A 17,439-nucleotide genomic window follows, 5' to 3' on the forward strand; every position below is an offset into this window, starting at 1 on the left:
CTCCTGTTCCCAGAGCTCCCAAACTATTTGCATGGCCCACCCCCCCCATTTGGCCGACACCACCAATGGGCGCTCGGCTTTCAAGGTCATCCGTTTTGACGGCCATTTTGAATGCACCCACTTACACACGCCTGCATTTCCTGGCCCAATGAGCTGGCCTCTACAGCCCACTCAGTTGCCTTGGCAACGACCTTCGGTAGGCGTCGCCTCGACATTGGCATTGACAATGGCATTGGCAGTGAATTTCCACTTGGGGGTTGTTGCAATTACCCCCCAAGGTCATCCTTTCGCCATCAGCTGTTCGGCCAGAGTTGCCCTGCTGCCGCATAAATTCAAAACTTGCCGCTAACCAAATGAACAGATCACTCACTGGCACAACAAACTCATTTCGTTTAGTGCCCCATAAATTAATCAGTGAAAACAATAAAGATTTCAATATAATTTCCAACGACATCCGGTCGAAGGCGTCACCAAATTTGGCGGAGAGCAGCCACTTCGCCAAGCTCCACATTTGGTTGAGACACATCAACAAATCTTTATACATATATATATATATATATTATACATATATATATGTATATGGTACGTATAAAAATGGAGCGTCAGAACGTAGATCAAAAAATACTGACAATAAAGCTGGTGTCTTAGGTGCCTTAAAAATACAATATTAGTTAAAACAAGCCTAATCAAAAAACTATTTGCTTAGATGGTTATTATAATATAATTATGTACAAAATTATTTTCGAATTTCAAGGTTCATAAACGATTCCTAAAGCTAATTTTAAATAAAATTTAGTTTTATAAAACATGTTTTTAAAAATTTGTAAGTCTTATGCATTTTGGTAAAAAATATTAACTAAATATTGCAAAAATCAAATATACAATCTTAAAGTTAAAAAAATAAAAAGCACTGACTACAAGGGGTTTGGTCTTTGAAAATTATATATCATTATCGGCAATTTAAAATATACAAGTATATTTCCCAAAAATAAAACTATAATAGTAAGAAATGCCTTAACTTAATATAACAAAATTACAAATTTAAAGACAATTCTGTAGTTCTGCTTATAGCATAGTTTTTTTTTAATTTGTAATGGTTCAAGAATACCGAATAGCAAAAGTAACAAAAACCATCCTTACATATATGAGTACTTAAAGAACTTTTTAATATTATACATTTGGGTAAGAAAAATGTTACTTACAAATTCTACTAAATATTGAAAAATAGAATAACAAAACAAAATTAAACATTTACTACATCAATACAATACTACATTCACTACATCAATATAGTTGGGGTACCCAAAAAAGTCAAGATTAAAACAATTGCCTCAACTTTCTGTAAAATAAATATAGATTTCAATGCAATGCTTAAATGTCTATAATTCCGCTTATAACTATGTATTTTACTTAAATAAGAGTATTCGATTGGAATTTCATTCGAATTGCTGGAGAATTGGGCAGCTGGACATCTCCCATTGTTTGGCCCGCAAATTGAAATGCCAACAAAATGTGAATCATCTGATCAGATCGAACTGGCCTACAAAAAGCGGTCTGCCATTCAATAAAAACACACAAAACATCCACACATATATATGGGCCGAAACATTTTGGGCAAACATATACAAATAAATACGTATGAATGCCAGAATGGACAGAATAAAAATAAATGAAATTTCATTGTGAGATTTCATTGAACGCAAAATGCTCAACGAGAGAATAGTATGAATGTTGTTGGCTTTGATGGCGATGGCTTTTTTCGTGCAGCCACCCATTCCGCGATAAATTTTCTACCCCAGTCCATCAGTTTTTCCTGCCTGACGTCACAAGTGTCCTAGATTATCGCCGCAGTGGCAGAGGTAACACATCGGCCTCGAGGTGAAATGTATAAACATGAACTTTGGGGGGCGATTTCAGACAGCCAGTCAAATAAAAACAAAATAAAACCGAAAATCTCAGCAGCACAAGTGGCAGCGAAACGCACGTGCAAAATATATTTATTTGGAAGCCGTCTGCAATTGACGTCGCTGTTATTTGCTATTTTCGTTATTTTCGCCTAAGCAAATCCGTTCCCAATCCCACTTCCGTCCGCTGATTGATATTGATGGCTTCTGCCAATTACTCGGAGTTTTAATTTTCAATTTCCGGAAAAAAAGTTTATTCTTAGAACCAAAGCGGTCAGGCAATTTAACCATTTCCAATTATTTTTAAACTTTTGCGCAATAATGGGAGGTTGCAAATGTTCCATGCTAGTTAAAAAGTAGTGATGAATTAGCTGAATAGTTAATCAACTGTTTAAAAAAGAAAGACAAGATAAGTTGGATTCATTTTTAAAACTATATTTTAATGAAATTGTATTGCTTAGATATTTATTTTTACAAATATTTCAAGACAACATTAAATAAGGTAAATAATTAACGTGCTTATAATGGGAACTTCAATTTCAAAATTTATCTACAAATTTTCAAAGATATTTATACCGTTCAACAAAAAATATACACTTAATACACTTACACTTACACTTACGCTTTTAAGCATTTACAACATTACAAGCTAATTGTAATTTTAAAATTGTCCTCCAGACTTGAAGACATTTATATTATTAAATACAAGTTAAAGCTAAATTAAAATAAAATTAAATAATTTATATCAATGAATAAATTAATTATTAAAATATTTAATCGATGTTCGAAAAGGACATAAATGTAAAGTTTTTAAACCAACCTAAAAAACTACTTACATTACATTACTTACATTACAATTACTGTACCTTTTTTTTTCTTTTAAATATTTAATATTGTGAAAATACTTAGGTCCTTGTTATCCTTTGTAAATCACATATCTAACCTATAAACTACTTAAAACTTCAACTTTCAATTTTTTTATCTTTTAAATTAAGAATGTAAAGGCATTTAAAATATTGTATAATTACTGTACCTTTTTAATTCCATGTAAATCACATTTCTAAGCTGAAATATAAGTTTGAGCGTAAAGACCATGTCAGTTTGCAATTTGACTTTTATTTCACCTCATCAGAGAAATCCAAGCAAGGACATTCAACTGACCATGGAGTCCCTCGCCCTGCGATTCGTTTTTCTCAATGAACCAAAAGCCGCCCACGCGAAAAACACATCAGCAACACGAACGCAGCAGCAGCAGCAACATCGGCAACCCGCAGCAACATCAGCAACACCAAAGGACGAAGGATAAAGGATAAAGGGGGCCAGTACTTACCTACCACAGCCGCAGAGAATGTTGCCCTAGTTCCACACACAGCCCGTGTTTCGTGTGGATGCCATTTTGGCCATATAGGTTCGGCTTGTGAATGAAAATCCTTGTACGCTTTCGCACTGGGGTGTATTTTCCTTTTTTAGCCACGACGGACGGGGAATGCCATTCTTGAATTCTCCATCCATCTTCGCGCATGTGTGTGCGCGTTTTGGCCAAGGCAAAAGTGGCAAAAGTTGGCCAAGAAAATCAATGAATGAACCACGAGTGAGACACGTAGTCAGCGAAGGATGTTTATATGTTTAGATTTCTACATATTTTTCCTCAATGAACGTTGAGTTTTACTTATAGCAAAGAAAATATAATTTCCTTAGCCATTTTTACAGCACCTCTTGCCATTTAGAACGCAATTACGTGCCAGAAATAACGTAATGCGATACGAAGGCACTTGCAAACTTCTACGAACATTAGGTGCTTTAAACTTTATTGCACTTTTTACGAATCGATTTTGATTATTTCATTTGGGCAACACGTCCGGTCATTTTTATAATTCCTAGAATCAGTTTTTAGCAGGTGAATTGGATATAAAATATAATCAATTGAGAGACACAATCTAATAGCAGACTTTTAATGCCAAATTTGCAAAAAAAAAAAACCATTAACACTATTTGAATTATTTCTTAGAATATAGTACTGCTATTGATTGCACATTTATTGTTAACTGTAAAATTTTTTAAGATGAAATAAACTATGTTAATAATATAACTCTAAACTAGACTGATTTGTTTGTGTGTTTACAAATATATTCTCAAATGTTTTATTGTAGGCAAGATATTGACAGCAGTAAAGTAAGTCGCTTAATAAAATTTTCTGCGCTGTGGCTTAACAAACCAAAAAATTACTAATTACAATTCTTTTAAAAGATTTTCGGGGAATTGTTGAGCAATTCTTATCACAACAAACATACTGAGTTTATTTCGCGCAATGAAAGTTTTTAATAGTATTTTTATTATATTTAATTTATCTATTGCAATAGAAAGTCGTTTTATTTTAAATCCGATTAAGCCTAATATGTCATTAGTTCATCTTACCTTGGTCCTTAATTGACACGTTTAAGTCGCTTATCCAATTCCAATAGACAGTTTCTCCTTGACAAAGTCCAGCCCTCGGGCAATAGCAATATCTGGCTGAAACAGCCCAATGTAATGGGCTGGCACTTGAGAGAACATTACCTCGAGGACGAATGGATGCATATATCCTGCAGCAGAGCACTTGGAACTTGGAACTCAGGGCACTTGAGCCCATTCAGCCCAGCAGTTTGAAGGATACTTGCACTGGCAGCATTTGCGTCATTCACAAAACTGCGGCTCGTAACTTTGCCACATACATTTAAGAGTATGCAGAGCCCTGCGACACAATTGTCCTTCCAGCGGCAGTCGGGTGAATGAACCTGCTCGACGGATGACCCAGTTTTTTGGCTGCAGTAGCAGTAGCAGCAGCAGCAGCAGCAGCAGCAGCAGATTCTCCCCCATTCATCGGCATCCTTGTCGCGTTCAATGACACAAAACACAAAACACCAAGCACAAGTTGCGCTATGAATGAAAAAAAGAACCTGTGCGCATGCCAACTAGGTCAATATCCTTTGCCGTGACGTCACCAGTGACATAGTTAACCCAACCCAACCCAACCGAACCCAAACCCGTCTGCATAGTCTACTCATTTCTTTATCCGTTGTACAACATTTTTATGCATTTTATTCTAAGTTGGCTCTAACAAAAATCGCAGGCTAAAAATGGATATTCGCCATAAAGCGTTTTACAAAAATTTGATTTAAAACCATTATAACAGAGTTCTTCAAGCGACAACTGCGATATGACAATATACGGCTACACAGCTGTAAACCATAAAAATGAAACTAAGCTTAAGAGAAACGATCCTTCTTCTTTTCTTTCAAAAGAAGGACACACCACAAGCGCACAGTCTGTAGTTTTTTAAATTAGTTTTTTTTTTTAGCAAAAATCTCTCGTCCCGTTGTACGTTTGCAAAATTTGGCAAGCGAATTCGCTTATAAGATCTCGAAGAGCTTCTTCAGTTCCACCATCAGCGACCAATCGGCCTTTATTAAGTCGTCGCGGAAGTAGTCCTTGCAGGCATCAATACTCTGGCGAGAGATCTGCAAGGGAAAAGACAAAAAAATGTTGTAAAAACCTTGAATTTTAATACAGTATGAAGAAGTTATAAAAACTAACGTTAAAGATTTCAAAAGAAAAATTGAATTTCACTCACTTTCCATGCCAAACAGGAATATTTCATAGAAATATTTAAATAAATTTTTTTTAAAACCTTAAATAATTTATGATAATCTAAGATATTTTGTATTTAGCGTAGACCAACCAATTCTGCTACTTTATATTTAGGTTACCAATAAACCGAATTTTCTACGAACTATGCTTGCAGATTGTCAATTTGATAAAACCAAAATAATTAAAAGTCCATTAAAACTCATGAAGTCAGACCCAAAGTGAAATTTTATTAATATGCATATTAATAACACGCTGTGCTACACATAAATCATTTGCATTTTGAATTCAGCAAAAATGTATAAAATTGGAACGTGCCAATTGTCGTAACTCCAAATGGAGATCGGGGATCGGGAACCGGGGATGTCTGCTCCATCAATCAAACCACGGGGCGGCACGTGTCTCCAGTAGTTTTTTTTTTGCCCCCTCCTCTCTGCAATCCCGACATATGGCGCATAACAATTAAAATCATTTTCAACAATACTTTTTTTCAATTTTTTTCATATCCGATTCAAACCGAATCGCCTCTTGGCAACGCTTTATCGAAGCAATTTTAGTGTCGCCATTTTTTATGGCGCCTTTTTAATGCGTTTTTTAATGCCTGGCATTTATGGTCTGAAGTCTGAAGACCTCATGAATAGTTCCACTTTCAGGCCCCCCAAAAGTCTGATTTCTGATTACAGCACGCCCTTGATAAAGACAGCACTCTGTCCTTTGTCTGTCTTGTTGCTGTTCCCCCGCTTAATTACTATTTTTATTTTTATTTTCATTCTCATCCCTTTTTATATTTCGATTTTTGTTTCTTTTTTTTTGGCGCAACGCATATTAATTAGGCTCGCGATCAATGGTTTTGATTATTGGAGCCGTATATATTTATGTACAAAAGATTTCTCTAAACGATAAGCGCGGAATAATGCCGCTCAAGGAGTCCCCATTTATGGCCCTGCATATTAAATGGGTAAATGGCTAAATGGCGCGTCTTTTGTCCGCCGTCTCTGAGTTGAAGGATATCGTTAAAGACAGAGCCTGAATTTAAGTAGATATTGATTGGTTATCTATGCCAGAGAATGGCAGAGTCTATACGGAAATTTATTTGACTTGCTGATTTAGTTTTACAGCCCATCAAGTTCTGGGCTTCAGAGAATTTTTTGCGTAAGAAAAATGCATATGAAACTGAAAACATATTCAATTAAAACAGCATAGTTCTGTTTTAATTTTGAAAGCATGCTTTCAAAGTTACAAAATTAAAATACTTTTTTACTTCTATACAACATAAAAATATTAAATTAATTATAGCAGATTAATTGATTATTACATGAAATTAATAAATTAACAATAATATTATTTAAACAAATAATTTTTCACAATTTTCTAAATGTGTGTTACAAAAACATCATTTTTTTTAGCTTTAAACCAAGATTATTAAAGTAAAAAAATATACAAAATTAAAATACTATTGCAGTTAATGCAGATAAACAGAGAACAGGATCATAAATTTAATCTTTATAGCAAATACCGAAAAAAGACAATCAAAATTCAAAATCTTAATTTAATACATGATTAATGTAGAAATAAACCAATAAACCATTCTTTTCTTTGAAATAGGATTTTAATAGGAGTTTGCTAAATTTGAACTCATAATTTAAATGCGAATTAATAGAGAACTAAACCATAAACGTTTCAAGGATATCAAAAGGCTTTGTTATAAAGAACAGATTTTTCGAATAAATAAAACGAAGATTTTTAATAGTAACAAATATATATTAAACTAACGCACTTAATGCAGATAAATATAGAACAAGATCAGAAACTTTTATATATATTTTACTATTAATCAGGACAAACTCAAATTCAAAACTTAAATGAAAATTAAAGCGAATTAAGTCATAAACGTTTAAAGGTTTATCCCTGCAGAATAGGACTTCAATGGCCTTTGTTATTAAGAACAGATTTTCCGCATAATGAATGCATTTTCTCGATTCTAATGAAATTTACCCCACTTAGTTTCCACTGAAAGCCCATTTAGTAGAGCTCCCCCCCCCCCAACAATCCTAAGCTCGGCTAATTGCTGCTATTTTTAGCTCTGGCCAAAGGCCTTGTCCAATTTGGCGAGTTTAACCCGCAGCCGCAAGGCCGAAACCAAAGTCGTCTATGGTTGACCTCAGCTCCAATTTTCAATGGAGCTATGGGGGGATTGGGTGCTCTGCACTATGCTCCATTTTGGGTCGACGAATGCGTCATAGCTGATAAAAGGCAAGTAGTGCACAAATTAAAGCCAAAAAAAAAAAAATAAGTGGAAAAAAGAAAACCGAACCCACTGCAAAAACACACACAGCACCACACACACAAAAACTGGGTCGAAATCCGAGGAAACTGGGTTAGCTCGATGATGGTGGTGACGATGCTCGGAACTCAGAACTCAAAAGGTCATTGAACTATGCAAGTGCATTTCGCCGTGGAAGGTAAAACGTGACGTCAGCGGGCGATTCGACTCGGGTCAAATACACACCGCTATATGGCGGAGATATATATATACATATACATACTATATATATATCTGGGTGATGGGATCTGGGAGACATGGCCGCATGCATAAGTTCGTATCATCAGGTCAGCCATGACATAATACCCTTTCATGGCTCCCAGGTTCTTGCCAAGGCATTGAGTTCTATAAATAGACGGAGAGTGTGTCAGTTGGGTGGTGGGTGGTGGCTGCTAGTGGCATCCAACTTGATGGCTTTTGACGGAAACTGCACTGCGAAAACCCCAAGAGGTTAACGACAAGACCACAATCCAGCAATAAGCCACAGCCATTGAATAATACAATAAATTTTTGAAGCATCATTTTACAATTGCAATTAATAATTAATAAGGAATATTAAAAGGAACTATTTTAAGGAATAAGGAATTATGACTCCTGTGTTATTTATACCCATCTGCACAAAACACATAACTGTTAAACTGTATGGTTATTTTTACAATCTACAAGATGCAGCTGATAAACGTAACAATTTTTGGGCAGTGCAAACTTTATCATCAAATTTGTGGGCCTAAAAATACATCTATTCATCTTTATTTTTACGCAGCATTAATTGAATAAAGCGCGCTGGCTGGCAACTCAATGGGCAATTAGCGACGCCTGGTCTTTTGACGTCACCGATGTCACCCGCTGATAAGGGGCGAAAAAATGAATCGAAAATTAAGTTAGCTATCGATTTTGGTTTTCAGCGAAACACCACCACCTTCCTTTTTTTTCCACCCAATCGCCCACTCTCATCAAGGGCGCTTGACGTCAGAGCTGGTAAGTAATTGTTAATCAAATGATTGAATGAAAGGAAGTTGCAAAGACCTTTCAACGCCACTTAAGCCAGTTAAGTCATCTCGTCGAATGGCAGTCGTCGAATGGCATTCGATTCGATTCGTTTCGATATTGTAGCCACTTAACACTTAACACACAACCTGGCCATGTAATTTGATAAGCCAAACTGGCCGGGGTGGAAGTGCCCAAGGTGAGGTGTTTTTTTTTTTTTTGAAGTGGATGGGTTTGCACCTGGCCAGTGATTCCATCCAACCACCAAAACCACCCATTCACATTCACCCTTTCAATTGACAACTGCTGTTGAACTTAAGTGATTTGCACCCGAATTTGTACCGAATATAAGCCAGACTCTCCCCGTAATCAAAGTAAATTGATAGTAGAGCTTCTAAATTAATTGGCTTTTATTCAATATTAAACTTGTATCTATTTTAAATTTAATAGTAGAACTTCTAAACTAATTGTCCTAAATGCATTATTATTCTAACAACCTTTATCTATAGCAAACATTTTAATTAATTTGGAGAAATTGATTGGGAAAATTAGATACTTTAAGGGTGTACGCAGAATAACGATTGTATTTTAAATCTTTAAAAAGTATTGATTATAAAAACAACACCTATTGTGAATACCTAAATATTAAAAAAAAAATTAATCTAAATAAACAGCAACTGCTTTAAATGAATATGATTGTTACTCGCAATAAATTACATTTCTCAATCAACTTAAATTTATAGAATATAACTCTTCTCAGCTTAAACCATTAAGCAAGTTCCATGTTTAAACTAGAATTTACTCAAAGCATTTAAAAACCAATTACCCATTGTTTGATAAACAACAAAGCGCCTTATTAAAAATGAGGTTACAACAGCCCCACTCCAGATATCTAATCCAGCCATAAACGTCTACCACATGCCCCACAAAGCAATGATATTGCCGTTCTCAACTTCCCAACAATAACGCAGTCGAGTCGAGTCTATCTTGAGTTCTAAGTTGAGTCTTCCGCTCCCGTATACTAATAAATTTATTGCCAGGCTTTGGTGTTTTGTTTTGCAGGCAAGGAACCTCAAGTGGCTGGCTCTTCAAAAACGATAGATTTTGATTTAAACTTACCTTGCTGATCAGCATGTCATCGGCCTCAAAGTGGCGACCAAACATTTTGGGCGATTCACCGGGAATCGGATCGATCTTGACGCAAATCTCTTGACCCTTGCGCGCCGATTCGATGTTCTTGTGATTCGATTCGATGGAAGTCACAATTCCAATGTCCACAAACTGCAATCACATAAAAGAAAGAAGGAAAGAAAGAAGGAAAGAAAGAAGAAATTAGTCAGAGAAATTTTGAAAGTGTTTTGCATTCGTGGCTTAAGGGGCGTATGTGTAATATAGCGGCAAACTAGAGAAAGAGGGAAATTTTATGGGCTGGGGACTTCCGCATGTCATCGACTGAATCGCTGATAAGTTTTGCCAGCTCATTTCATATGCCAAAGCCGTAAAATAACTCCACGTTAAACGCTAAATAAAAGGTTTGCCAAAAAAAAAAGGGGGAAAAAAAGTAGAATAGGCCGAGTGGGTGGGTAAATGGCTGGGTGGGCCTTATCAGCGCATCTGGCGCGGGTTTCATGTGCGGTGACCACTTCCTCAATTCCACTGATAAACTTGTGGGTGGATAGTTGTCTGTACACTGCTCTGTTTTTCTATGCTTTTTGTTGGGTTTACTAGATAACATTTAAACCAAACTCTGACAAACTCCTTGCTAAAAAACAAAGCAACAAAAATCAAACTTCCCTTTAAAAATATATATTAAAATATTTTTGGAGAAATAAGAAAAATGTATTTATTTTTGTCAGTAAAAGCTGTTATACAAATTATAGGCATTTTTAAAACTTAATTAACTAATATAAATTAGTTCTGAATCTAGAAAACTAGTTTTATTTTATGATCTTAAAACTCAAAAAAAAATATTGATGCAAGAAATGGTTATTCTAAGCTTTGACAAGTCAGTTAAATTAGTTCTAAATTATTTCTAGAACCACTAGTTTTCTCAATGTGCATTGCGTTCCTATCTCGATGGCCTAACAAAGTCATTGAACCAAATTGTAACATGTCTGTTGTCGTAACCCGTTTGCACTCGACAAAAACAAAGAGCAGAAAGCAAAAACAAAACAGGAAACTGTTGCCAACGTCGCGTTTCCTGTGGGCGCCCCAATGGCGGTCGACGTCGCTGTCGCTGCCCTCGTTCGTAGTTCGTATTTCATTCAAACCAAATAAATTATTGAAATTTTTTTCTCTTTTTTTTTTTGGATTTGTTGTTGTTGGCCTGTTGCTATCGGTGCAAATAGCTACATAGCACATTTACACACCCTCTAGAAGGAGGGTGAAGTAGAGGAGAGGGGGTGCAGCATTTGTCACCATTTCCTGTCGTTGATTACTCATACGCCCCGTTCCACGTCTTCCGCTGCTGTCGCGGCGTCTTCGCGTTTTCGCGCGCGCTCTTTTCGAAAAATTTTCATTAAATGTGTTAATTTATTTCCATTTCCACACAATTTTTTTCTTTCAACATTGCGCTTCTGCGGTGCGAGCCGGCAATTTTCGTCTTTTATGAGAGCAACGAAATCATCCCAGTGGGGGATATTTATGATATACAGATAGATATGGTGTGTGGCGCGTAGGAATGGGGTGAAAAAACAACCCGGCCCATACCAAAATCGTACGAAATGATGAGAGGAGAAATTGATGGGCCTATTGATGCAAGTGGCAAAAAAAAAACGACGTAAAAGGAGATATATTCAAATTTTGTTACACACATTTAATTCTGTACTAGAACAAAGGAAACGTATTTAGGTTTTAACGACTCAAAAAAAATAATTGACTATTAACAAAGCCCAAAGCTTTTAATAGAAAATATTTATAATTGATGATTTAATAATTAAGCAGGGCTAAGAAAAAAATATAAAAAAAATACAAAAATATTCCCATTTTCATTTAATTAGTCTGCTTTAACCACAATTAAGAATACTTATAAAATAGTTAACGATCCTCTTTCTATTATTTAACTAAATATATTTTAATTATCAAATAAAAGAAGTTTTTAACCCATTTTTACATATTTACTCTATTTAATCACAATTTAGAACAACCAAAAATAGCCCAACAAAATCGGGATATATTTTCTGTTTTCGATGCCAAAGAAAATAAATTCTTTATTGGGCATCGAGAAAAAATTCGATGACGATGCGGCGGTCTCGTGTCGCCAAAAATCCCAAACAAGTTGACTACAAAAACAACATTTTACATGCAGCATTTTTTTCGGTTCGTTTCGATTTTGTATATTTTTTTTTACAACTTTTCTGGCTGGCAGATCGTTTGACTTAGTTTGTGTGTGTGTGTGTGTGTGTGTATCGGCGTTTATCTAAAAATATGATTTATATATTTCGTGCAGACCGGATGTCGTCTATTTTCGAAAAAAAAGCGCTGCCTTGTATGAATGAACGTATGAAAACAACAAATCGAAAGCGAACACAAAACGAGATTGAAAACAATTTGGCTTTTTGTGAAATGTTTGATAGAGAGACAAACAAATAGATTGTCTCTGATATCATTATTTCTTTTTTTTTCATTTTCGGGTAGCGCAAACATTTTAGTGACACAATTCTCTGATTTCTTTGCAGCTTGTTTATGCTGTTGTCAGCAGGAAACACTAAATTAGTTGACCGTAGAGGGAATTACCCCATATATATATATATATATGCACACATGTATATGTGTCAAAGACGAAAATTCGCAACATCCGTCGAGCGGGGTGACTCCAAAAAATTATTATCTGCTTTTTTTTCAGGGCCTTTCAGTCTGAGCAGCTGCAACTTCAAGTGGCCTCCGAAGGAAAAAAAAGAAAAAACAGTAGCCACATCAATTCCTCCAATCTTGGCTGCCGGTCTTGGATTTTACCCAACCAACTAATCTACGCTTTTCAAATGAGCCCACAAACTTTTGCCTACGTCATGCTTTTCAAAGGAAGAGAGGGAAAAAGAACTTGTCGAGTTAAGCCCGCAAGCCCCCACAATTTGAGGAAGCATTTATATAGTCATCATCGCCGTGATCGCCACGAACATGATCACGATCCATCCGTCCACGGACCACCAGATAACCCCACACATCTGGCTGCCCACAACATTCGAAGGAGGAGGAGTTTTCAGATGGCAGATGGAAGATGCAAGACAACCTGGTGAGATCTTGGTAGCTGAATAAGTTGGCAGGGGAAATCTGGAAAGAGTAGGTGTGCAACAGGGCTGGAAATCAAGAAAATATGATAGAAATGCTTTCCATATTTAAATCTCTTTGTGTCGAGGAACATTAAAACTTTTAGGTATTTGAAATATAAATATATAATCAAGAATAACAATTTAACTAGTCATTAAACATTTCTCAAATTTTAAGTTTTCATTATCTTGTGTTAAAAAGCTTTTAGTGATTCAGTACTGAACAGTTGAAAAAATGTATGTATTAATCATAATCTAGTGTTCAAAATATGTTATTGCCAAGAGATTGTATGTTTCCGCAAGTTATTCATTCATCTAGATAACAAACAGTGTTGAACAGTTACAAGTATAAACGGAATGTTGATTAACTCTCAACAAAAGCATTTTCGCAATTATCATTTTTTTTCAATTGCAAACAATCTTTTTACTTTTAAGTTTATATGAAATGAAGTCGATAAGGTATTTCTGTCGTTACCCATCCCTAAAATACTCCCAAACTTGGCAGTCTCGACCGGGGCCCATCTGGAGTCATGCAACGCCCAGCGACATGGCTTTCAACGGCAATAACAATGCCAACAACACCTACCAAATGAGCCAAAACAGACCGCTCTGAGCCATCCATTCAACGCCATCATCGTCATCGTCATCGTCAGCAGAAGTCTAGTCATGCTCATTAGCATCTCGAATCTTGAGACTCAAATCTCAAAACTCCAGTGCAGCGGACGCCCACAATCAACACTTGGTAAGCAGAACTCGTAGGAGGCCAAAAAGAAAATCTTTCACTCACAGGAAGTTGGTGGGCAAACCTCATCATCATCGTCATCGTCAAAATTCAAATCTAGGCAAAACCCAGGTGGGTGTTTTGTTGCTAAGGTGCTAAAGACCTCCGCTGATTAGAAATGATTAGCGGACGGAGTAGAGTATATCTGTATCTGGTTGTTGTTATTAATTTCGTAGTTTGCGCCACTCGAAAAGCGAAAATTAAAGCCCATTGATTATTGTTTAATTTGTTTGGGTTAACGCCGTGTGTTATCGGACATCGGAAATGCTTGATAGATACCGGCCAGCTGCTCGGCATATGGCCATTAATCAGTTGTGTCAATAAAGTGAGCTCCATCCTCTAGCCTCGCCCCAATGTATATTAATCCGAGTGCAAAACAATCAATTATGCGGCCAGGTGAATGAAATTGATGCAACAGTTTGATGAACAACGATGGCAATCGAACAAAGAATATATGAAAATACACCAAATGCGATAAGAAATCGTAAATGCAAGTCCAATGTGGACTCTGCTCTGGAGGAAGTGAATGCGAGTAGTTGAGGTTGAGTAGGTGAGTTATCAGCCAAATTCGTATCAAGTTCAATGCCTGACTTAATGGCTATTATTAATATTTTCTTGATTGGCTGGCCTAGGAGTCGTCTTTAAGGTTCTGGCGCCTCACTGAGCGACCATAAAATATTATTCCATCGACGGTTTTTTCCCTCCACGCCTTATAAAATAATACATCAAGTAGATTTGCCCCGTTTGTTTAAAGTGGAGAGTGCGGAACTTGCTTATTTCACCATCCACTTGAAGTTGAGGAAACAAATAGTACATTTTGTTTGGGATTCTATGGAAATTTTATAAAAGTATTTATATCTAATCGAAATTTTGTTTGTGCTTTATTAATTAAAATATATGTTTTAAAGTAAAATAAATCTTGAATAAACAAAAAACTGAAAGTTGTCTTGTGTCGTGAAAATAAACTACAGACAGTAATAAAGTACAAGTATTAATTCAATAATAAATAATATAGCCCCTGTACTCTTTGTTTCATTTTTTACCGAAGAGTTTAAAACTTATTTTTTAATCCACATAGGAATTATTTTGACAGTTTCGTGGGATTAAGTTAATATTCATCTTATTGAAAAAATTGTTATTTCCAATAGTTTAAAATTCATCTTACAATAGTTTAGTTTCTATAACAATTTGTTCTCTTGGGTGTACCCTCCAGTATTTGTAGACAATTTCTTTATCCTGACCTATACTAACCCTTTTCTCTGTCAACTGATTTCTCTTAATATTTATCTTTGAGTCTGGTGCCTCCCACAAGATAATCAGCCTTCTCAAGCAGATGTGAATTATTACGACAATTGAAAACAAATCGTAATTAAGGAAAAAGTCATCAGCTGAATCTTGCCAGACAATTTGTCAGCCCTTTTCTGCTGCCGGTTTATTGTTCCACTTAGTTGGAAAATTTTTGCGTAGGTGTTTTATGTCTGTTCTTTATAATATTTCTCTTTTTCATTTTGTATTTTTTTACTCCCCACACCGAACGCTTTTTATTATTTTTATGGCCTGCAGCCCGAGAACATTTAGCGATTAAACAAACGTCAATTAGTTGTATTTATTTTGGGTGCGCGTGTAAATGGGTGGAAATGGGGAAGAAGCAGCTGAGAATAAGAATGTTTATATGCCAGTTTTCCGTCGGTTTTTGTGCAAATTCAGCATTTCCGGCTAAGAAAAACTGAAATGTGACGAAGGCGACCAACTGACCGAGCAAAAGCGAAATAAAACCAACAGAATACAGCAGAAAACGACGACGTCAAGCCACAAAAACAAAGGCAAAGACAGAAAATACAAAAAAAAGTATATAAATAAAAAAACAGAGAGCGGCGAGTAATTTGCTAATTACGCTAATTTCTTTTGTTGTTGCTGGTCGGTCTGCTTTTATTGCAATTGCCATTTGTAATCGCAGCCATTGTTGCTGTTCCTCTGCCTGTTTATTTTCATAGTAAAATAAATATGTAAGGCAAGCGCACACAGAAAGAAAAAAACTGATATCACAAGTTTATAAATTTTAAGATTTAATTTATAATTTTTGGTACCGAAACTTAACTTATTAATTTAAATCTATGAATATTAAAAGATTTAAATAAAATATTAGGCAGCAGTAGTATTCGAACAAGTCTTTCATCAAGAATTCTTTTCAAGTTAATTTTTTTTTGTTTCTACTTTAAAATTTACAGAAAATATATTTTATTTTTTTGTTTTAGACATAGTTACAGAGTTAATTTCGATTATTATTTTTTAAAATATCAAACAAAATTTAAAATATGTAAAACTTTCTCAATATTTTGATTTGAAATCAACTATCTTTTTTTTGTGTAGATGCAGACACATGAAGACAAGGCAAAAAAAGCGCGTATCTAAGCGGATTTTACTATCTTATCGTTTTGCCTGAATGCTTATATGTGTATCTGTGTGTGTCGTTTATCCTAATGTGTGTGTGTATGTATTTTATGGCCGTCGAAACACGAAACTCGCCCCACCACCCACCAAAACCCCCCACATTCGCAAATGGCCTAGGCAATAGTCAAGGCAACAACAGGAAATAAGCATTTTTATGAATGAAACGAAAGCGAGACACAGACAAACAAACAAACAGAGAGACACACATGTACACACCTATTTAAACCCATACATGGCCAAATGCACTTACAGTTATGCGCAAAATATTTAGCTAAAATACAGTATTTAACTTAGTATGAAATGGTATTTGTTATTCATTTAAATCATGAGTTTTTTAGAATTTAAATAATTAAATTGTAAAACAATTTTAAGAAATTTAAAGAAACATTTAAAGAAGCATGAAATTTAAAATTTTCCTTTTTTTATTTTCTAATTATTTTTATAAACCGTATTTTAAAAACATTTCTTAATAAAAATCAATCTTAAAATCCCCGTATCTAAGTATGGCTACAAAAACTTAAACACACTACCCACTTTTGCCACTCCACCCAAACGATAATATTTTTCTTCCATTTTGGGAAAATACTTTGTTGTATAAATTTGTATTTGTAGTTTCCATTCATGAGTTGCGGGCGCTTTGTCGTGTTGTAGCTGCCACTATTTGTTATGGTCTGTTTGCTCTATTTTATATTAAAAGCTTTTATTGCGGCCGTATCCGATAGATACAGGCGCACACACTTTCAGATACATTTTTTTCGGCACGGCAGAGTGCGCCCACATGTCTTCCAACTGTTCTTCTATTATGAAATCTCCGACCCTGCCCCTGCTTATCATAATAAGATACAAATGTATCTCGTAGCTGCTGCTGCGAGAGCCGGGTTGGCCGCCCATTTCCCATTCATAAAAATCCGATTTCATTCATAAGCAGAATTTCCGCTTTCCCGCCGTTTCGGCACGTTCACGTTCAGAGGAGCACACCTGCCTTATCTCGGGGATAGTTCCTCTGCCCATTCACTTACCACTATTCACCGGCATTCGGTGGCACTTCCTACTCGGATCCTTCCTGCACTTCCGATTGAGGATTCTCCTGACCCCTGACCCCTG

At 35.7% G+C, this 17,439-nt stretch overlaps 1 protein-coding gene and 1 pseudogene across 1 annotated transcript in view; one reads left to right on the plus strand and one right to left on the minus strand.

Annotated features, from left to right (window-relative positions):
• Positions 1–4,965: 4,965 nt before the first annotated feature.
• Positions 4,966–17,439, minus strand: part of LOC128258986 (eukaryotic translation initiation factor 5B) — a 43,429-nt gene continuing 30,955 nt past the window's right edge. The window contains exons 9-10 of the mRNA XM_052991043.1: positions 9,958–10,119; positions 4,966–5,401 (exon numbers count right to left, since the gene is read on the minus strand). Of these exons, the coding sequence (XP_052847003.1) occupies positions 5,294–5,401; positions 9,958–10,119 (270 nt within the window). The 3' untranslated portion in view covers positions 4,966–5,293. The remainder of the gene's footprint in view (positions 5,402–9,957; positions 10,120–17,439) is intronic.
• On the plus strand, positions 12,441–13,933 carry LOC128258987 (uncharacterized; annotated as a pseudogene).

This window comes from Drosophila gunungcola (genome assembly GCF_025200985.1).
Source record: "Drosophila gunungcola strain Sukarami chromosome 3L unlocalized genomic scaffold, Dgunungcola_SK_2 000005F, whole genome shotgun sequence".
Taxonomy (NCBI): Eukaryota; Metazoa; Arthropoda; class Insecta; order Diptera; family Drosophilidae; genus Drosophila; species Drosophila gunungcola.